At 50.4% G+C, this 21,020-nt stretch overlaps 5 protein-coding genes across 5 annotated transcripts; 1 reads left to right on the top strand and 4 right to left on the bottom strand.

The window, feature by feature from the left end:
* Positions 1–10: 10 nt before the first annotated feature.
* BZA70DRAFT_242056 (uncharacterized protein) lies at positions 11–11,561 on the bottom strand (the record flags this gene model as incomplete). Its single annotated transcript, XM_064910554.1, has 10 exons — positions 11–121; positions 180–299; positions 361–569; positions 627–3,648; positions 3,703–4,907; positions 5,027–8,239; positions 8,290–8,382; positions 8,446–8,565; positions 8,625–11,196; positions 11,259–11,561. Coding segments are annotated over 10 exons (10,968 nt in total), but the record flags the coding sequence as incomplete, so codon positions are not given.
* Positions 11,562–12,525: 964 nt separating this feature from the next.
* On the bottom strand, positions 12,526–13,945 carry BZA70DRAFT_291816 (Di-sulfide bridge nucleocytoplasmic transport domain-containing protein; the record flags this gene model as incomplete). Its single annotated transcript, XM_064914334.1, has 2 exons — positions 12,526–12,711; positions 12,773–13,945. 2 exons carry the CDS (start codon positions 13,943–13,945, stop codon positions 12,526–12,528), a joined length of 1,359 nt encoding a protein of 452 aa, XP_064766046.1.
* Positions 13,946–14,715: 770 nt separating this feature from the next.
* BZA70DRAFT_269613 (uncharacterized protein) lies at positions 14,716–15,702 on the bottom strand (the record flags this gene model as incomplete). Its single annotated transcript, XM_064911227.1, has 2 exons — positions 14,716–15,570; positions 15,631–15,702. 2 exons carry the CDS (start codon positions 15,700–15,702, stop codon positions 14,716–14,718), a joined length of 927 nt encoding a protein of 308 aa, XP_064766045.1.
* Positions 15,703–17,031: 1,329 nt separating this feature from the next.
* Positions 17,032–18,672, top strand: BZA70DRAFT_89674 (uncharacterized protein). Its single transcript, XM_064915516.1, has one exon. The coding sequence runs from the start codon at positions 17,190–17,192 to the stop codon at positions 18,402–18,404; it is 1,215 nt and encodes a 404-aa protein (XP_064766044.1). The 5' UTR covers positions 17,032–17,189; the 3' UTR covers positions 18,405–18,672.
* Positions 18,494–20,447, bottom strand: BZA70DRAFT_89658 (putative pantothenate transporter). Its single transcript, XM_064915515.1, has 4 exons — positions 20,065–20,447; positions 19,810–20,010; positions 18,957–19,756; positions 18,494–18,905 (listed from the first exon to the last, which is right to left on the bottom strand). Exons 1-4 carry the CDS (start codon positions 20,350–20,352, stop codon positions 18,584–18,586), a joined length of 1,611 nt encoding a protein of 536 aa, XP_064766043.1. The 5' UTR covers positions 20,353–20,447; the 3' UTR covers positions 18,494–18,583.
* Between the last annotated feature and the right edge of the window lie 573 nt (positions 20,448–21,020).

Genomic DNA, 21,020 nt, shown 5'->3' with positions numbered 1-21,020 from the left:
AAGTCTGCGATTAGGCAAATCCAAATCCTTCTGTTCCCTCCGTGATCGCCATCAACAGAGCCGTTCTTAATGCCTCGTACGAGTCATACTCCGGCATATCGAGTTGATTGAAGCAAGTATGCTAAAAACATGAGTCAGACGCAGATCCTTTGCTGAAGATAGTATAAAGAAAAACTTACCGATGACGGGAGACGTTCCTTGCGACCATAGTCGCGATGAATGCTAAAGCGAGACACGCCGTTCATGCCCTCCAACTCTGCGAAACCATTCAAAGGCACTTTACTCGTTCCAGTGACAAACTGTACAACAACCGTTAGATTCATATAGATCAAATACTATTTGTATAATATCTTCACGTACCTGTAACAAATTCGCACGCTCTTCAAGATCGAATGATCTCACAGCTCTCCAGAACCACTGGATCTGAGGCGACGACGCAGAGTAATTCTGATAGACCGTGTTGTTGCGCCAATCATCGACATCGATATCGGGCAAACCGGAAATCAGAAGCTCGAGCTCGTTTTCGTTGAAGATCGAGATCAGATCGGCGGGGACAATGTCATAGAAACCTGTGACTGCTGTTAGACCCTTGCACGCGGCACAATTAAAAAGGAAATCAGACTTACCCTTCAAGAAACTGTCCAGCTGCTCTTGAACACTGGTCAATAATCTGTACCCAACAACCAGGCGCACGTATTCGTTCTTGTTCTCTTCGGTGACTGCAATCTCACGACCGTTCGGAATCAAATCGATGATCTTCTTGTCGCCGTAGTCGTCAGCCTCGAGCGACATCGTCTCTGTGATAACGTCGGTGATGTCGTTCTCTAGCATCCAGACCAGCGACTTGTAGTATTCCAGATCAAGATTTTCCATATCCTTCAGCGCCACCTGTCTACCTAGCATACGCTTATAGACTGCACGGCTGAAATGACAATCGAGAACACGTCCCTCATACAGCGCCTTTCCAATGATCCGGCCAACAAACTTGAAAAACAAAAGATGCTCCGGGTTAACCCACGAAGTTCGATTGGGGTGGAACGTCGTTCTATCTGAAGCAACCGGAGCAAATAGCGCGTAATCAGGATTGAACATCTGTCTCGCCAGTACCTGGAACCATTCACGAGTCACTCCACCAGCATCCACGCCTTCTTCACCATGGAAGCGAATGTTGAGCTTCGAGTACTTGATCTCGTCTCCGCTCATGAAGTACATCGCCTTGTATGAGTCGAGGAACACTTGGTCACGACGAACATTGATAACAAAAGGCTGATGAATTCTGGCGTTCTGTGCTCTCAAATGCAGCTGGCGGTAGAAGAAGTTGCGCTTGTTGTCAAAGTCAAGCACCTTTGGATTCTTCACCAAAATAGAGAACGATCCGCTCATGAGCTTGGGGTTGTTTCTCACCATCTGGTTAAGAATCTTGCGGTTCTCGTCCGTGAACTGGAAGAAAAGATGGGCCTTTGTTTCCTTGTCTGAGGATGCGACATCACTCGGAGAGGTGCTGGTAGCCGCACCCGTCAGTGCCACTATGGTAGGAGTCTCTTCAGTTTCCTTCACAACCTCGCGCTTGCAGACAACCATAAACGCTTCGATCAAAGGCAAAAGTACGGTGGCAACGTGCAGCATATCTGGGCGCTCTTGCGTCTCGTACAAGCACTGACCGAGCGCGTCCCACAAATCCTTGAAATCAAGCTTCGAGTACAGCTCAATCAATGCGTCACCCGAGTCAGAAGCGCTGTCGCTTGCCTTCTTGTCTCGATTGTTGTCAAACAAGTAGTCCACCGCAGTCAGCACACGAAGGAGCTTAGCCTGGTCAGAGCTGGCCAGTGAAAATCGAGACAATGCCATGCCCTGCACTTCAGAGCCAGTTTTCGCCGACCGAATCTGCTCCGCAAGCTCCTTTAGTTCGACAGGAAGAGCCTGGCCGAGAGCCTGCGCTTGACGAATAAGCTCCTTTCCAAAGACATCAATCGCTCCCGGAACAGCCGACAGATTCTGCATAGCTGCCATAGTCTGCTGAAGTGTTCTGTTTGGACACTCGCGGGCGGTCAAGATGTTCACCAGCGAGCACAGATTCTGTTCTGGAATGAAGGGCGGTACAAATTTGCGATGCGCCCCATTCTGGTTATCAGAAGACTCGCCAGCCATTTCGCCCTTCGTCGCCTCGCTCTCTCCAGCGGTTGCAGGAGCATCGTTGGAATCCCCAGCATCCCCGGTTGTCGTGCCGGTCGCCTTCTCCTCAATTGCCGATTTCTCCTGACTCTTCTTCAACACGACCTGGAGAGGTCTCGTGATCTCTTGCAGAAGCATCGATATCATATCCATCAGTCCAGCATTGTCGCGAATCATCTGCCGGTCCAACAAATCCAACAAAGTATTAATGGGATACTTCGACGCCTTTGATACCGGGAGATCTTTGCTCTTTCCCTTCCGGCTCAGACTCCGCTTCAAGCCAATAGGACTATCGTGCTCGATCAAGAAGTAAGACGCAAGCTGACGGTTGGCCTTGAGAATATAGTCAAGCGCCTCCAGGCATTGCTGAACAAGACTTATGGGAGAAACCTCTACAGGTTTACCCGACAAGCCACTAGCACCCTGCTTGACTGGAGTCATCGGCGTCTTCGGTGTGAGCGACGACGACTTTACAGGAGTGTTGACACTCGCTGTCTGCTGGGGTCGCGCACGCGCCGCAATCTGATTGAAACTGCGCTCAACAGCAGCGACATCAGTACTTCCATCATGCAGAATCGAGAGAATCATATTGAACAGCTCAGATCGGCTCTGTCTGTTGGCGGTCACGCTCAGAAGCATCTCAAACAACGGATTACGTTGTGAGGTCGTCTGAGGGAGGTAAAGCAGACGGACTAGCGAAGCAATGCCAGATCTATCGAGAAGTTGGATACCGTTTCTGTTTCTTTGAGGTTTGCTGCTGACTTCCTGTCTAGGAAGAGCGCCCCGAGTCGCGTTGCGGATCGCATTCAGTCGATGTGTTGGGATACTGACGTCCAAGTAATCTCTCATAGAGTGAAGATTGTGTCTTCGCTGGATTTCGTGCGCCTCCTCCGCTATGTTCTGTGGGAGCTGTGCAAGAACATCCTCATCCTGTTCAGCCAGAATAGTCTGTCGTAAAGCAGGATCGAGAGTAGCCAAGAACGATTCGTAATCCATATCCTCTTGAGCTTCCTCAGCAGGCGCCTCTTGTTGAGAGGCAGCTGCCTCGCGTGCTTCACGTTCACGAGCGGCACGTCGTCGTTCAGACGCCTCTTCTCGCAGAAGCTCTTCACGAATACTCGGAGGCAAAGCTGCAAGAAACTCAGCTTCAATTTCCGACTCGGGTTCCGGCACGCGAGCAGTCGAGCTCGAGCGCTGCAACTCACGGAGATGAGCAGTGATGACTTCTTCGCGCATATCATCAGGGAGAGCTTCGAGAAACTCAGGATCGATGCCCGAATCCGTGATATCGACCTCCTGGCCACCGACTGTGACGATGATCCGCTCAGTGTTGGTCTGCGCAGACTCAGAAATCTCGGGCTCTGTAGTCTCAGGCTCGGAAGCTTCCTCGTCCGCGTCAACAGTCTCCGCCACTTCAGCTTCCACAGCCTCCGGCTCGGCGGCTTCAGACTCAGCGGTGTTGCTTTCTGTTGCTGGCTCGACACCTTCCATTTCGATTCCTTTGGATTCGCTCGTCCCTTCGTCGGCGACAGGAGCAGAAACCGGCTCGTCTGCGGTCTGTTCACTGCTTTCGCCCTGTTCCTTCTCTTCCTCGGACTCATGGTCTGCTGCTGAAGGACTGTCGATCTGGTCCTTCATCTTCGCAGCTTGCTGTTCCTGACGCTCTTTCTCAAGCTGTTCTCTAGAGCGCCGACGCTCGGCAGCCTCAATCTCTTTCTTCTTTTCGTACTCTTTCTGAGCCAAAGGAACAAGGTAATTGAGGATATGGTTGAGAATATTCCAGACCTTATCGTTGCCGATGTTGGGGAACAGCATCCTGGACTCCTCATGCCATCTCTCAACCGTGCTACGTGTAACAAAGCTGATAAGTGAACCAAAGGCGTCATCTCGCAATTGGCGGGCCCTGGATTGAGGAATGTCGTAAATCGCCTCAAGCTCGTTTGCAAGAGGATCGCTTCCAGTAAGCATCGTAGTGCGCCGATTGGTTTGCTGGCGCAAAACTTGCTGAAACAGGTCGTTCAGAGTCTGCAAGTCGTGGCTGGTAGTACTACCGCCACCACGTCTAACAGTTTGCACAATCGCACGGTAGAGGCCATCGGGGTTCTGAGTTCCGGGTCGACCACCAAACGCAGGCATCATGTTATTATTTGATGGAACCAACAATGGGTTGGTGGCTGTATCAACGCCGCTCCAGCCTGTGCATGAAAAGTTAGTACCTATAATAACTAACGAAAACTGTTCACTGCTCGATTTGAACTTACTGCGATTGCGCGAACTCGAGCTTCCAAAAACATGATGATTTCGTCGGTTGAAGGAGTCCTCTGTGTTCATGACTTCTTCGAGCTCCCAGCCTTCTTCAAAGCTCTCCAGCTCCGGCAAGAACGAATCGACTGACTCATCACCACCATCTATCTCTCCATCTTCGTCGTCTTCCTCATCCATCGCTGCCTGAACTTCATCGATATCTTCTCTGATTTCTCGAGCAAGCTGATCGATGGTCTCACGGTCTATCTCGTCCTCCTCCCCATCCATCTGCCATGAAAGAATCTCGTCATAATCTTCCATCCCACTACTTCCTTCCTCATCATCCACCTCGATTTCATCATCACTGACTTCCTCGTCTTCCTCCCCACCCAAGTAACCGTCCGCCTCGTCAATCTCAGAAGAGGAGATCTGTTCTAACTCAGAATTGGATATCTCGTTCTCATCTTCCTCGCCATCGTCATCATCATCATCTATATGAGAATGCGGGGCCGCAACAACAATTTCAACCTGCAAAGGTGGAAGTCAGCATATAATAGGTAACAGCAAAATAAAAATCGGACACTCACATCCATATCTCCGTCCTCTTCACCTTCCTCGTCAGACGATAACTCGCTGTCGTCTTCCTCGTCACCGTACTCCATCTCTTCGTCGCCATATTCCATTGTTTCGTCGACAGAATCTTCCTCGTCGTCGTCAGAGTGAGGTTCGTCATCATCTTCCTCCTCATCAAACTCCATCTCTTCACCCTGATCATCGATTTCACTACCCTCAGAGTCCTCTTCGTCGTAGTCCATTCCTTCCTGCACTTCAAACATGCCGAGCGCAGAGTTGGTAAAGAAGTTCGGAGTCTCTTCGCGATAATCTTCCTCGTCTGAATCAGTAGAGAAATAGTCCTCCTCGTTGATCTCAGTCGGTTTAGCCATCTCCAGGATATTTGACAGCTCTATTGAAGTCCGGGAGAGCTTGGAGAGAGGTCTAAGCAGTACGCGAATAACTTTCTGAGACGAAGGTATATTCAGATCAACCTCATTCAACGTAGACGTCAAAGCACCAACAAAGTTCTTCTCAAACATGATCTTGGCGATAGACATGTCATCGCTGGAGTCACTTTTAGACCCAGAGTTGTGGCCCTTTGAGTACAAAAATCGATTGCAGAGAGTGCCCAGACTGACAAGGCGCGCATAGCGCACTCCAGCTGGTTCGGATGAGGTTGACACGTCCTTAAACGCACGCAACGTGGCGTCGAGTACGAACTTTCGAATGTGTGTGATGGTCAGATTCTCGCCATTATCACTGTCGGCCTCGTACTCTTGAGTGCTCGAAATCAGAGCGTAGAGGAGCCGCGATGCCATACTAGAGATCAGAGACTTCATCTTGATCGCGACATTGCCCATTCCGTAAATAGTCGAAGTAGAGACCAGCTCGTTGAGGAAGTAGTTGAGGACAGCATGTCTAGGCTTTGATGGCGTGCTGATTGTGTGGCCGCGACGAGAATAGCTGATAAACTCAAGCTTGCACTGGTTGTAGCTCGATAGTAGTTCTGTGATGACCTCTAGAAGATATGTGCGATACAAAAACTGTGGATGTTTTTCCGGATCAAACTGCGAACGCTGATTGGAATCCGACAAACGATCCTCAGGAGGCTCTGGTGTGTTGCCGTCGTTCTCTGGAGGATCATCCTTCGTAGCCAGAAGTTCGTTGAGAAGGAAGTTGATCACGCCCGTGTTCTTGTCGGTTGATAATACGCGGGCGGGGCCAGGATCTGAGGGCTTGGCATCTGTCATTTCCTCGTCTTCCGATTTCTTTGTCTCGGTCGCGGGCTCGCCTGACTTCTCGGCTGTCTCACCGTCACCTTCAGCTGATGAAGAATCGGGTTTCGAAGTTTCCTTTTCGCGAGATTTGAGCATGATGCTATCTTGCCGAGCAGCAGGCAGCTCCGGAATCCAAACAGCTTTGAAGTTCTCATTCACCACCTTGACATACGTCTCTGGGCTTCTAAGGATAGTCAAGTAGCTTGCGCGGATGAGTGAGTGAGCGTCGGTAGGATGAAGCTGATCAGCCTGTTCTAGGTAGATCTTCCGAGCTTCAGCAAGCATGAGCGCCTCCAGTGTCTCCGGCTCCTCCATCACATGACGGAAGAGGATGGTGATGTAGTTTTGAATCCGGATCCTACCTTCGCCATGCAAGGGACCGATAGACTTGAGTAAAGAGGTGATTGCTCCGCGCTCGAAAGCTTTGACGGCGATTTTATGGTCTCTAGTCAAAGCAATCAGGACACGGGCCACCGCAGCAGCATTAGCTTCGGTTTTCATCTCTGGCAAGTTCACGATAGCGTCGAGCAAGGTCTCTCTAGAACCCTTATATAGCTGGTCGCGGTTGACGATCGGGCCCGTCAGATTATGCTCAAGAATGATCGGCTTGGGCTGCTCTGCGCTCGAAAGACACTTCTCCACAATCAGCAAGATATCTGGAAGCCAGCTGTCTTCATTGTTAGGATCCAGCCTGATCATTCCGACAAACATATTCCAACACCCTAAGAGCTGGTTCACGGAGGCATCAAAGAATAAATCAGACTGGAGAAGAAGTCCCAATAAATGCGCATTTGTCTTCAGCTTGATTGCTCGCGCCTTCTCGTCCTCTTCTTCATTCACCTTGGCGATGAAGGCAAGGATCTCAACAACAGCTTTCTTCCTGGCCTCTCCAGTGAAAAGCTTGCCACTGAAAGCACTCATCAAAAGCTTCGAGGTCTCAAAGACAACATCAGGGTGCGTGTTCAGAGCCTGCAGAGATCGTGCAATGATATCCTTTCTGATCTCATCACGCATCGCATTGAGATCGGAGACATACATCATCGGCTTTTCTGAGACAGGTTCATCAGAAGCCGACGGTCCAGGTTCCTCGCCGCGACGTTCAGATTGTTCTCCGGGAGCGGGGGTCGATGCACTTTCTCGAGCCACGGGTGTATCCTCGCGGTCGTCAGACATATCATCCTCCCTGATGGAGCCGTTGTTCACATCAACCGAACGCGAACGCGAGGAGGATGCACCTGCAGCCGAACCATTTTCTGGTGTGCCAACGGGACCTTCTTCTCTGGACACAGCCGACGCAGCAGGCGATGAGTGGATAGACGGGCTCTCCGCAGCGTCTTCGGAAGTTTCGTCCGTTGTGATGATTACTCTCGCCTCTGGCTCCACAGCTCGAGGCACGACCTCATCTTCGAGTTCTTCGGACTCTGTGATCTCGATCGGTCGACTGAATCCCAGCTCCAAGAACGACGTTGGTCGAAAAGCAGTTTCCTCGACGAACGACTCGGAAGTCAACTGGTCCGATGACCACTCACGACCTTCCTCCTTCGACAGGCAACCAGTCTCTCCGTCAGCATTCATGATAGCCATGAGGATGCTCATCAGCATTTTCAGGATGGGCGTCGAGACGGTCTTGAGCTCCTCAGACTCCCAGAGCTTGCGGATAACTGGAAGAACCGTTAATCGCAGCTCAACAAGGAACTGAGCAGGGTTGAAGTAATCGGGCCGATTCCGATCTCGCTCTTTTGAAGCCAGGCTGCTAGTCTGCGAGGACTCAATAACCGACTTCATGCCGACCAAGGCCGAGAAAATTTGAAGAACTACCACGTCACCAAACGTCATCGCTTGCTTGGACAATAGAGATTTCTCGCCGTCTTCGGCCGACGGCACGTTGTTCATCTCGTACCAAAGACCTTCGAGAACCTTGATCAATACGTCGAGTCCTCCTGCGCGCTTGAAGCAGATAACCGTGACTGTCTGGAGGCTAGCAGAGCTGACTCGTTGATCTGTCAAAATATTAGCCCTGGTCTGTACAAGATAACCTCACTTCTAGAAGACTCACCGTCAAACAGAATGTTGCGGCTTGATGAAAGCGAAAGTAGCCAATAAGCAAATTTGTCACGCTTATCCTCAAAACATTCTATAATCAGAGTTAGTACATCAGTTTAAAACGGAAATTGTACTGAGAAGACACATGACATACCTAGTCTGTTGAACTCCAGTCCAGCAATAAACACCTTTGCAACTTTGTCGGCAACGGCAAATCCGTATTTCTTTTGAGCCACGTCCGGAACGCGGCGGGATAACGCCCATTTTGAGATACCTAATTCCGTTAGTCAGAGGCTGCTTCTCAACCTTAATAGAAGTATCAGTGATACGTACCGATGAAGATTTTGCTGATTGAGCTAGGAATCTGGCTCATCATGTATCGAGCAATCTTCACGTTTTTGTACTTGTTGTCGGTAACATCGATCTTTGCCTCCGCCTCAGCAATCTCCGCCCTCTTCTCCGTTTCACCGAGTCGTCCCCGCGGGTCGTCAGCAGCAAGGACTCTGCTCGCATCGCGCCATTCATCAGAGAGTCCCTTTGTTATGCAAATGTCCTCCCACAGACAGTTGCGTTGTAGCTTGCCCAACTCTTCCAGCAGATTGGCGCATTCGCTTTCAGTCTCAAATGGCTGGATCATAGGCAGGGTTGACTTTGCATGCGGATAGACAGTGTGTGAATACATTTGCGACACGATAAAGATGAGACCGTGGGCGCCATTCAGCGCTCTCAGAAATTCAGTCGGATTCTCCCCTTCACGAGCAAGATATTCAAAGATCGATTCGCTTTCAGCAAAATCTAAGAACGTCTTGATCTTCTTCATCGTCTCCGTTAGAGCTCTCAAAATCTTAGACATCATGAGATATGTGTTGGATTCTGAGATCGATCTGAACACGCGGGAGAGCGAAATCGCCGGTCCGCGAAGCGCAAAGTCGTACGGTAAGCTCGGGATTTCAAACATCTTCAATAAATGCGTTGCGCCTTCTCGCCTGACGAATTCCTTCGAATTAGCGCCGTTTTGGAAGAGCGATTCTAGAAAGCGCGCATAGCACTCTATCAAGGCCATGATATCAGAGTTTGCGTCCTGGACCACAAGTTCATCGTCTGCGTCGGTCTGAACGGCGTCTGCGCCGACGGGGTAGAATCTCACACCGCCAGGGATGCTTTCTCCTTCAACGCAGATGTCCTTGGCAGCCATGACGACTTGTTTCATAATCTCGTCTTTGAGCGTAGGTTGGTGACGAACAAGCTCATCGATTGCGTTTCCTAGATTGCCAGGTACGCTTGAGAGTGCCATCATACGCGCCCGCTCGCGGTTCTTGAAAACACTGAAAAAAGTCTTGATTGCGCCTTTCTTCTGGACCATTTCGAGGCCAGAGTTGTTGAGACAGATGGCGCCGATGGCGTGGGGGATTGCGGTCGACTTTGTCATCTGGATGAGCTGAGGAATGCAGTCGAGGAAGATTTCAGGTAATCCGGACTCATTTATGATTGTGTAAGAAGTAGGCTCGTTGTGAATGAAGCACGACATCATGTCGACAGCGCAAAATACGACAACCGACCCAAACACGTTAGTGTTCAAAATGATGGTCTTCAGAGACTCTAGCAGGCTCGACTCCACCAGATTCCGCATGCGATCCGCATTTCCGGGAGACTGCATCATTGCTAGTAAGAGCTTGAACAGCGACTTCAACAGATGCGCCCGCATGAAATCCATCTTGTAATCAACCAGAGCAGAGTGCTCGACATCTTCTTGATTCTCGAGAGCGTACGCGACCTCATCCTCGACTCTCTTGACAACAATATCGAGTCCGCCTTCTGTCACAAACTCGGAAAATGCAGCTTGCGAAGTCATGACCATGTGCTGAGTAACGCCTGTGATCATAGACATTGTGCTGTAGTCCTTTGAGTTTGTGCGAAGGAGTTGGATCAAAACCGGAACGATGCCCGCGCTGACGAGAACTTGTGCTGACTGTCCGCTAGCTGAAAGAACCTGGATGAGGTAAAACAAGCGATCGCTGAAGTAGCAATTTATTATTTCACCGTTCTCCAGATCTTTGACGACTTGGCGAACGATGTATAGCAAGACACCGTGGTTGACGTTTGCGCTCAGGGAAGACAGGATCTCGTTGTGCTTTGATCTATGGACAGAGACGGCTTGCAGTGCTTCGATCGTTATGGTGCGTAAATCCACTGGAACCTTGTTGTCGGGATGAATCAGCTCGCAAAGTGAAGGGATGAGAGTCGGGTTCTGCGCAAAGAGCTTGTTCTGAAGCACGTTCTCGGTAACCAAATACGTCAAGAACTCGATCGCCAAACACTTGACGGCGATGAGTTGGCGTCGCATCACAACTCCATTCATGCCTCCGGTGAATGACTTGGCGGTCCGCATTCTCAGGAACGCGTCAGCCTTGGTATCATAGGGCACGTCCAACACCTTGTTCAGCAGATCGACTTCCGAGAGACCCTCAATGTCCTCGGTCGTGACAACGAGCGACATCATGTCGCTGTTCTCAGCGGCAAGCCGTTCAAGTTCAGCCTGCTGCTGCGGTCCGTATATTTGAGGCGTGGGAGTCGCAGGAGTAGGGTGGCTCGGAGTTTCCGGATGGCCGGCACCGGCCGATGTAGGGGTATCCTTGTAGTACGGCAGAATGATTGTCGACCAGCTCTTGTGCCACTTGAGTTCGTTTTCGTCAACGAATTTGAACAGCGAGATCTTGCTCATGAACTCAAGAGGGCTTTGCGGAGGGAACGCGTTGGCGAGCCTGAACATCTTCTCTTGACTGATTGTGAATATCGAGGATCGGCCGGAACTGGATTGCGCGTACCGCTGTGCAAGGCGCGCACATACTTTCAGGTTGGACAGAAGAATCGGGAGAGAGTTCACATATAGAAGGCTCGAAAGGTGCTGTTCGAGTATGGCTTGTAAGTACTTTGCTTGTTGGTTTGAAAGGGGATCAAACTACTTACGGATCCGCTCGCGTACAGACTCCTGTGCGAGCAATGCTCTAAAAGCAACGCCGAAAAATCCAAGATCGCCACAAGTTTCTTCTCCTCGTCTTCCGGGAAGATATATGCCGTAGGATACCCACCCCGCAGACCACTCACGGTCACAGCATGCTCGAGAATATCGTCGAATCGGTTGAGAACGGTGATCCAGTGATGCAAGTCGCCACGAGGCTGGTTCCAGAGAATGCCAAAGTCTTCAATATGCCGAGCTAGATCTTCCTGGGGACATGTCTCCAAGTTGGTGATGAAGTTTTTGAGCGATGGCGGCTGGAGCGTGGAAAACCCAGTTAGTATCTAAACACCGCGGATCCAACATCGATTCCAGAAAATTTTTGCAGAAAAGAAACAGAAGCCTGCCCAGATCAAAGTAGAAATACATACCATATGCGCCACCGGCTTTGCAGCAGAAGGACTTTTCTTGATCTTCATCGTTCGAAATCCAAATGTTGTAAAATCTCGGACGAAATAGCTTCACTTTGCTTGTCTGCAGATTCTGCAAAAAGCTAAACGAAAGTCTTTGATGTCCACTTCCCTCTCAACAATCCTCTCCACAGTAAAAAGAAAAGCTAGAAATGTTAGTACGAAATGAAACAGTCAGACCTGGAGAAGGGTTAGCATTGCTATGAGTCAGACTCGAGCAGAGCAAGTAGCAACGGCAGCTGGAAGACTTCCACGGCCACGCCGGAGATGACGCACACATCCATCACTCGCTTGAACTAACAAAAATCAGATCAACTCACCCTTTAATAACCCCGTAATTCGTTCCAGTATCTCGACAATCGACGGCGAATAGACGGAATAAAAGTTCTGATGATGTCAGGAATCCGATCAAGAAACGCGTGCAAGTTCCAAGGCAGACTGAGCGAGAGCGCGTTGTAAGTGGGTAAGGGTCTTGAGCATAAGTCACATGATGTTTTAAATAGTTAAGGGGCTAAGTGTGCATGTGTTGCTGCTTCTATCCAATGGTAAGTGATCTAATGTATATTTGTAACGATATTTATATGCATTATATATATATCAAGCTTTTAACATCTTCAAAATGCAATCAAAACACGCGCCGTTACCCAAGCTACTTGACACTGCCTGATCCGGGGGCGAAGGGAGGACCACCACCGCCGGAGATCAGTCCGTAAGCAAACAAAATTCAATCCTCAAAGCTCGTCACTCCTACAAAACAAAACCAAGATATGCATTATTTCTTCTTCCAGCTAACACTCAGCTATTAACGCTAGTCATCCACGTTGATGGGCTCTATCGCTCTCGAGAAGTCCATCTTTTTCGGCGACGGTGGAGGCTGATGGTATGCGATCCGCTCCTGTAGATGGGGAGGAGGATTCACTGTTTGATGAGTCTGCTGGAAGCCTTTTGTAGACGACACATATATTGATCCGAGAATGAGAACAAATAAGAAGCCCTAAAGACCATAAGCGTTAGTGGTATATGCCTTTGAAAACGAAAGACAGTTGTGAACATACCATGCTCTTATAAGATAGCCTTTCAATAAAGCTGTTCAGGATATCAGCGACAGTCTCAGCACTAACACTCGCTCTGCCGACATCTGAAGGTTCACGGTCCATGCACTTCTGCCACGACGAGCAAGCAGCAGCGTTAAACTGCGTCCGAATATCAGCGCAGTGATTCTCAATGTAATTTGAAGTGCATAGTGCAATTTCAATCGCAGCCTTTTGCGTGTATTCCTCGACTTTGTGACGGACTTCTCCTCGCACCATCAAAACAAAAGTCATGATAAGATAGAGCATAACAAGAACCAGAAAGACGTTGAACATGAGCTGCAGATACTGAGCAAAGACGAATGGTAGGTTGTCGTGACTTGACAGAGCAGCCAGCAGCGACGGATTCTGCTGATGATTTGAAGCAACGACAGCGTGCGAAGAGACCGTACGTGAGACCTTGCGAGGAGATCCAGATCTGATGCTGGAAGATCCTTTCCTGGGGGACCTCATTACGGTAGTCTTCTTGACGACTACCCTATCAGACCATTCCGAATCGTCGCTGTCGTCAAACAGATCGTCGTCGTCTTCCTCGTAGTCTGAGTTCTGGTTATACTGTCTCCTTCTTCCGCTCTGCTTCGGGGGTGAAAGTCTTTTTGAAAACAGTTTTGAAATCGGACTGGTACCAGAAGAGCTACGTCTCATCGCCTTCATAAACTTTCTCGAGAAGGACATGTTGTTTTCCTTGTCTTCTTCTCTGTTGGAAGTCGTCTGATCGCCTTGTCCCGCTCTGGGCGTCGGTGTGGGGGTAGTCCCTGCGGAAAGCATGACGACGTCCTCGTCCATCGGACTTCCAGCCGGAAGCACTTCTTCGCTTCTGATCTGGTTTCCTCTGTTCCCGGTCGGACTAGTCATCGGCTCGCCAAACGCCCCCGGTCGCGCGCGGGACTCGTTCGTGTTTGCTGTGAAGAAAGGGGTAAACGGCGACTGCTGCGACTGCTGATGGTGAGGGGTGACAGAGCTCACAAAGCCGTTGTATGCGCCAGGAGTTGCTCTCGAGGGGGTCGGGAAGGAGCCAGCGACCTTGAAGGGGGAGTTTGAGTCGACGTGTGCGGATCCGCTGTAGGAGAAGTCCATGGGACTTTCGCTGCCACGGTAGGTAGACCGCTGCGCAGGGGAGTAGTCCATCTCCATCATGCTGCTGTTACAGTACAAAGAGGCGCAAGGCAGTTGCAGACAGATCAGAGACCGGCTGGGAACTGTCGAGGAGCGTGGGTTGACAATGTTTACATCTGCCTCTGATTGTTTGTAAAATTCAACGCGAGCCCAAAAGAGAAGCCCTAAACCCGAGTCAGCGTGCTGAGATGTTCAGTTACAGTCACGAATTGCGTAATAATCTGGAGCATTGTGATGATCAGCAAAGGCTGACATACGGGAGAGAGGAGAAAGCAGATAGGTTGCTGATTGTTATAGGATTATAGAACGAGATAAAAATACATGTATTGGTACAGGTTCGGGTCGGCTGCTAGATGCAGAGACGACGGCCGACACAAAAAGAAGAAAGCACACAAGAGAGGGTCGAGATCGTCCAGAGCAAGGTAAGTGCTCAGAAAGAAGATCAGACAAGATAGGACTACATCGATGAAGAAGACAACAGCCGACTAGAAAGGCAACACACAGATTACAAACCAGATTGAGTAAAGACAACAAGATAAACACCCAAGCCCAAAAATACAAGTAAACGCGATCCTTTTCAAGGGTTTTTAGATGGCAACACGATATTAGACGGATCAACGATAGCACTGCCCTCTGTAGTTTGAGGGATAGAAAAGAGTCAAAACAGTCATGACAAACAAAACAAGACCGAGATCTGTGAAATTTATGAGGCGACCGCGCGACTAGCAGCGGAGAGAAAGATAGAAAAACAAAGAGAAAAATGAAAAGAAAAAACGCGCGAATCAGAAAACTCAACGAGCCTTCTCAGACAGCTGCTCGTCCTTGCCGATATCAGAGAGCGAGACGGCGGCGTTGTTGTGCTGCTCGTGGAGGTTGCTCTCGTGCATAAAGTCGATCGGACGACGAGCGTAAACAGCAGGAGGAGTGGGCACGCCACTGCCACCGACGCCGGGCTGCTCGATAAGACGAGACTGGAGCGCGAGGATGTAGTCGCGTAATTGGACGTTCTCAGCGCGTAGACCGTCGATGATAGCCTTGGAGGCCTTGAGCTCGTCGAACTTTGCCTCGAGGTCCTTGATGTAGCATTCCTTGCGCTGACGGAAGGCGCGCTGGGCGGCTCTGTTCTGGGCAGCGCGCTTGGAGGTCGAGAGCTGTCTGCCGTGGCGCGAGCTCTCGCCGACGGGCGGCACGCTCTCGGAAGGCGACTGCGAGCCGGCGGAGTGCGCGGAGGGGGAGATGGGCTGCGCGGGCGCGGGAGTCGCGAGCGGCGACGCGACGGCGGGCGTGGATGCGGCCGCGGAGGCGGAGGCGGCGGCGAGGGCCTTTCCGTCGGCGAGGTGGTCGGTTTCAGAGGGGATCAACCGGTCTTCCATGTTTGCGGAGCGTAGCAGCGAAGAGAGCGAAGGGAGCGGAGGGAGAGCAGGTGCTGAGGCAGAGAACCGGCGCGTCGAGGAGGAGGATGGATGACTAGTCGCAGTGGGCGAAAACGAAGATGATGAGGAAGAGAAGGCGGGCCAGTTATGTAATAAACCTACGCGGAAGCCCTTACCTCGGATTAGGGTTTGAGCTTGAACTCTAAGTGCCACTGTCCCGACGCTGGTCTTCTCTCCGGGGCGAGTGTGGTCTGCTGTTCGCGGAGAAAGGTGCTGTTAATTTAGATTATAAAGCATTATATTCTCTTCTATTTGATATTCTTTTAACCGCACTTTCAGCACCTTTCTCGACCAAGAACGCAACAAGCAGTGAGTAGCCGCACTATCTGCGGCTGGATTTGTCATGATTTCATTGGATGTTCTAATTTCCCACCAGATCTTAATAAGGGAACTTTCTTTCTTCTTTCGGCAAAGCGGGGAAACTCTGAAAAAATTACGTAATCGTCATAACCCCGAGTGGATTTCGGATGCGTTCACAGGGCTGTGAGTTAATTTAGGAAGTTTAAGAGGCGCTAAGGAAACTCTAATGATGGATTAAAGACCTCTACATTTGGTAAACGCAAGAAAACTCAGCCAATTTACAAGATAATAGACAAAATAGTATAGTACGATGTACTCTGAACACGGCTAAATCACTCCAGTTGTGTTGGGCTTAGTCGTGGATCTCTTCTGTGCCCAAATCCTCCACATCTGCTACACGATTCCGGTGCTCTCGATGAGACGGAGGCAGCCATCAACTCATGTGCACTAAGCTCTCGTCTAGTACTTGATGCTGGTATCCGTAAGATTACTGGAAAACAGGTAGCGTGAGCTTGTGGCTCGATCAAACAGATAGCGGAATCCGAGCGATACGGGAGAGCCAATGACTGTGAAAGTCTGAAGGCATAAGTGGTTGGCCGTACTTGATTTTATCTTTGATAACATGCTCACGAGGTAGGCCGTAAGATCTTGAAAATAGGCCAGCACAGAACCCAAGAGACTGTCTTTAAACTGTCTTTCTTAAATATTTTTCTTCTTCTGAGAGCTTCATGCGAAATACATTGATTCAACACACTGCAAGCATCTCAACCGTATCCATATGCCGTCGCATTCTTAGTACGTTACCGTATGACTTTTGGTCTCTTCTGCTGACTCTCAAACATATTTGATAACTCCATAAAGCGTTCAAATACTACCATAGCTTTTATAACGCAGTTGGTGCTTAAGAGCAGAATGAGAAGCTTCCACTCGCGATGTGGACGTATTTCCTAAATGAGAGACTTGGTCGACCCAGGCTTTCACCAGACTCGCTTTTAATGGATCCAACCAAGTCCTCAAAGCATACTCAAGTTCTTCTAAGATGCTGTAATCCTCGTTGTCTTCAAAATCTGATCACGCGTTGGTTATAAGTCTCCTCGTCTGGAGACATAATGATATTGTTCCGGCACGAATTGAAGGCCTCCCACTCTTCATTTGTAGCATCTGCAGTGCCCAAACAGTGCCATATTCCATGCCAAACGCAGAAGAGATGTTTTTATGACGGTAGACTCTCTCAATCGCGTTGATAGCTGCTCAACATCGATCATTTACGATAAATGATGGAAGTCCGATATTCTGAACATCATTAGAGTTTCCTTAGCGCCTCTTAAACTTCCTAAATTAACTCACTGCCCTGTGAACGCATCCGAAATCCCCCGAGTGCCAACGCCGAGTCGCCGGGCTGTTTGGGAATCTCCCTGATTTTGATACTCTGATACTGACTGATCTCAGACTCTGATCTCATACTCTGATACTAATACTCTGCTCTACTCTGTGCTGATACTGTCTGATACCAATACCAACACTTTTCCATCATGGCTGCGACCGCCTCCTTCGAGATCATCGTCCTGCCCCCGCTCTCCTCCATGGCTACCTTCTCCCGCTCTCTCCTTCTCGCTGCCATGCCCTCTCTCCTCCAGCCCTATCTCCAACGCCAGGCAAAGCTGCCCGACCCATCTCTGAGCCCTCCTCCTGTCGCAAACCTCTCAAAGTACATTGACGACACTTTCGGTCTGAAATCCTACGCCTTCCCCGGCGTCAGACTCTCCTCTCCCGCCGCCGGCGCTGAACTTGTTGACATCGCCTTTGGCTCCAGCGCACTCCTGCGTCCGCCTGCCGTCTGTGACTTTGAATTCATAGAATCGAACGTTCTTGTCTGTGGACGCGTCTACATCTGTCCCTTTGGCACCCGCGAGGAGAAGAAATGGCACAGCATAGCCCGTGGCGCGGCGATGGATCAGATTCTGGCCACGCCCAAACTGGCCGCCTCACCTACCTTCACTCGGTTCACCGTCTCCATGCCTCGCCCCGCTACCACCGTCAGAAAAGTTACTCGATTTTCTGATGGGAATTTGGAAAACTCCATTCATGCTGCCGCTGCTGCTGCTACTTCTTCTGTCAATCCCGACGCCTCCCCCGACTCTAAACCTCGTCGCGCTCGCGACAGCCAGCCCTTCACCGCCACCATCATCCAGCAACACATCTCCGAGTCTACTCCTCCTGACTTCTGCATCACTCGCCCTCAATCTACTGAGAGCGCCGAAAGCAAAGAGCACTCTCTCGAGCAAGCCCCTCCGACCACCTGGCGCTCTCATAATCCTCTTTTCTACAGCATACCCTGCTCACCCACCCCGTCTGACAAACCCCCGCACTCTTCTGCTCAGTCAAAGGGATCTCTGGAAAGCAGCAACTATCTTGACGCGGTTCTCGATCCCCTTCCCGTCTCTAGGTTGAATATCGAAAACAGCTCGGGCGAAGGCAAACAAATCTCTAAAGAGCTCCCTGAAAGCCCGGTTCGTGGACTACGACCTGAATACTTCATCAGCCGTCCTCCACCACCACCTCCTTCTACTCCCTCTCGCAAACGCAGTTCAAGAGCAAATCCTGACCACAACACCGGTCACAAGCGAACGAAGTCGTGCGAAGAGCCAGTTACTCCAACTACATGCGACCAAGACGACTCTGGCGAGACGCAGCAGACTTCCATCAACGACTACTTTTTGGTTTCCAAACTTTCCGGTGAAGCTTGAAAATACCTTTAGAGAACTCCTGTTTATTCTCATGAATCCCGATCCTCAAATGATACCCCTCAAAACTTCTGTACATTCTGTTATGGTACTTGGTCTACTCTCTCTCTGTATTAGCACAGAGACGATACAAAATCAATAATTTTTACTACACTCAAGACATAAATTCATCATCATGATCATCAAATCTCACGCGTATGCACAATATGTTCCTTCCCCTTCTCCAAATCCCCAACCTCATCACTCCCGCTTCCCTCCAGGACTTCGACCTCAACGTTATACTCCTCCTCCTCATCGCGCTCAACGATAGGAAGTCCAAACTCGTTAAACTTAACACCCTTGCGTCGCTGCTCCCAGCGCGCCCAGAAGGCAAGGTTGAGCACGCCGACGATCTGCGCGCCAATCATGCCCGCAGACATCTTGTAGGACGCGTAGCCCTTGTATTCTGGGGCGTGCGCGGCGGGATATGCGACCACCGGCAGCCATGCCAGGATTGCGTTTGTACTATAAGAGTGTTAGTGTAAACGTCAGATAGACTATCAAAGGTATACGTACAATGTGTCGGCGGCAGCAGTAAGCGCGCCTCTCATCTCAGTACTATCCTGAAACAACTCGGTCGCCCACACCAGCGTAAGCGGCTGCGACGCCGAACTCGCAAAGAGCAAGAAGAATGCCGCCATCTTTGCTCCGAACGCAATGTCCCACACCGAAAGCATGATGCAACCCACAAGCGGCGGAATCACCGAAAGCAGGATCAGCGGCCATCTGATGCGCGTCCAGTCCGAGACCCAGGAGAACACAAAGCCGTAGACGATCGAGATTGCGTTGCCGCCGGTCGGGATGATGTTGATCATCTGCACCGAGTACTTGTCGAGCGATTTGAGCCACAGGTTGAAGTAACCTGTCGCACCGTTGATCGCAGGGGTACTGAACGCCATGATGAACGCGTAAATCTTCCAGGAAGAGAAGATACCGATCCATCCCTTGACGCCCAATTTCTTTGGCGGCTTCCGGCCCGCGTTTTCGACGCGCATCAGCGCAATCTCGCGATCCCGCTTCGTCAAATACATTGCGCGCGTGTTGTGCGGGAAATCAGGCAGCGCAAAGATGCCAAACAAACCGATCGGGATCGAGATCACGCCGTCAAAGATAAACAACCAGCGCCAGCCCGCAAGACCGCCGACGCCGTTCATGGAAGAGTACAGACCGGCTTGGATGTAGCCTGAAAACATGGCGGCCATCTGACTCGCGAGTTCGAAAGTGACCATGCGCTTTGCGAGTTCGTCGGGCATGTACCAACTTCCAATCAGCCAGGAGATACTGGGGAAAAGACCACCTTCCGCAACACCAATGATCTACACACACGTTAGCATCTCTCGCAGTTTCTCAGATCAAGAGCAGAACTTACCGCGCGGCAGATGTAGATCAGAGTAGGACTCTTGGCGCCGGCCATTGCCATGACGAACGCAGTCCAGGTCAAGGTACAGCAGGGAATGAAGATCGACGGACGAACGCGGTTCATGATCAGCTGCGCGGGGATCGCGCCGGCCATGTATCCGATCGTGAACGAGGTCGACATGTAATTGTACTCGTTACCAACGACGTTCAACTATCTGATAGTCAGTAGCTGTACAAAACCGTGAAATTGATTCAGAGTACTCACGTCTTCTTTCATTCCACTGACGTAGGCATTGCTGATATTGCTCGTATCCAGACTCTTGACGATATACGCCAAGATACCGTACAAGAACAAAAACACGTCAAGCTTAGCCACCAGCGCGCGCTCGCTTGGCTCCTTGCCGAAAGTATCCCACATCTTGCTCAGATGGTACAGCGCCCGCGAGGGCTTGTAATCTTCATTGTAGTACGGGAGTGTGACTTTTTTGTGCGTCTTCTCGACGACGGAGGTTGAGTCTGCGACTGATTGCTCGGAGATCTCGTCGACGGCCATGGTGTGTGCAGGATCCACTGTGGTGTTGGAGGAGACAGCAGAGATAGAGATGGCAGATCAGGGGACTAATATACACCAAAGGGTCTAGTCTTATCAGCCAAGGCGGCAGCTATCATCCGGCAAACCTCAAGATGCATGTACGGGAGCGCAGTGGCGGGGTTATATTCCATCAGCCAGGTTTCACGCTAAACTCACTGCTGTTCGCCCCCTTGCAGGCGGGCGCGCGTTATCAGCTCAGGCGTCGCTGGCTGAAGAGAACTGATAGGCACGAGAGAGCCGACGGAGGGTACCGGTTTACACTTTGTCGAGGATGACGAGTCATTGGTTTGATTAAATGTGCCTGTCCTGATAATGACAACTTCTCGCAGCGGGAGTGAATGAATTCGCCCAGCAAGAGATACAGACAATTCAAGAACAATGCAGAGTACAGAATGTCCGTGCTTGACAATCACAATAAGCACAGAGAAACAGACCAGGTTCGTGCAGATGGTCAGTGAGTGCACAGCAGCAGCCATCCACCCGCTATCGCGACCTCCTTGACGTGCCTGCCAGCTCGCGCGCGTTTGCACCGCACGTCAACTAAACGTCAGTCGTATCAACTCAACCCAGCCAGCTTATTTCTCTCACTCTGTGAGTTGACGGAAAAGCCGTTGAGCTGTAGATAGTTC

Source organism: Myxozyma melibiosi (genome assembly GCF_037950935.1).
Source record: "Myxozyma melibiosi strain Phaff 52-87 chromosome Unknown BZA70scaffold_14, whole genome shotgun sequence".
Lineage (NCBI taxonomy): Eukaryota > Fungi > Ascomycota > Lipomycetes > Lipomycetales > Lipomycetaceae > Myxozyma > Myxozyma melibiosi.
Note: the sequence above shows the minus strand (reverse complement) of the source record. Positions and strands in the feature narration are given on the sequence as shown.

Coding starts and splice junctions, on each gene's coding strand:
- BZA70DRAFT_89674 (XM_064915516.1), top strand. CDS start 17,190: ATGGCTGCGACCGCCTCCTTCGAGATCATCGTCCTGCCCCCGCTCTCC.
- BZA70DRAFT_89658 (XM_064915515.1), bottom strand. CDS start 20,352: ATGGCCGTCGACGAGATCTCCGAGCAATCAGTCGCAGACTCAACCTCC. Junction 19,757..19,809: donor TGATCTACATCTGCCGCGCG/GTAAGTTCTGCT, acceptor ACGTGTGTGTAG/ATCATTGGTGTTGCGGAAGG. Junction 18,906..18,956: donor ACTGCTGCCGCCGACACATT/GTACGTATACCT, acceptor ACACTCTTATAG/TACAAACGCAATCCTGGCAT.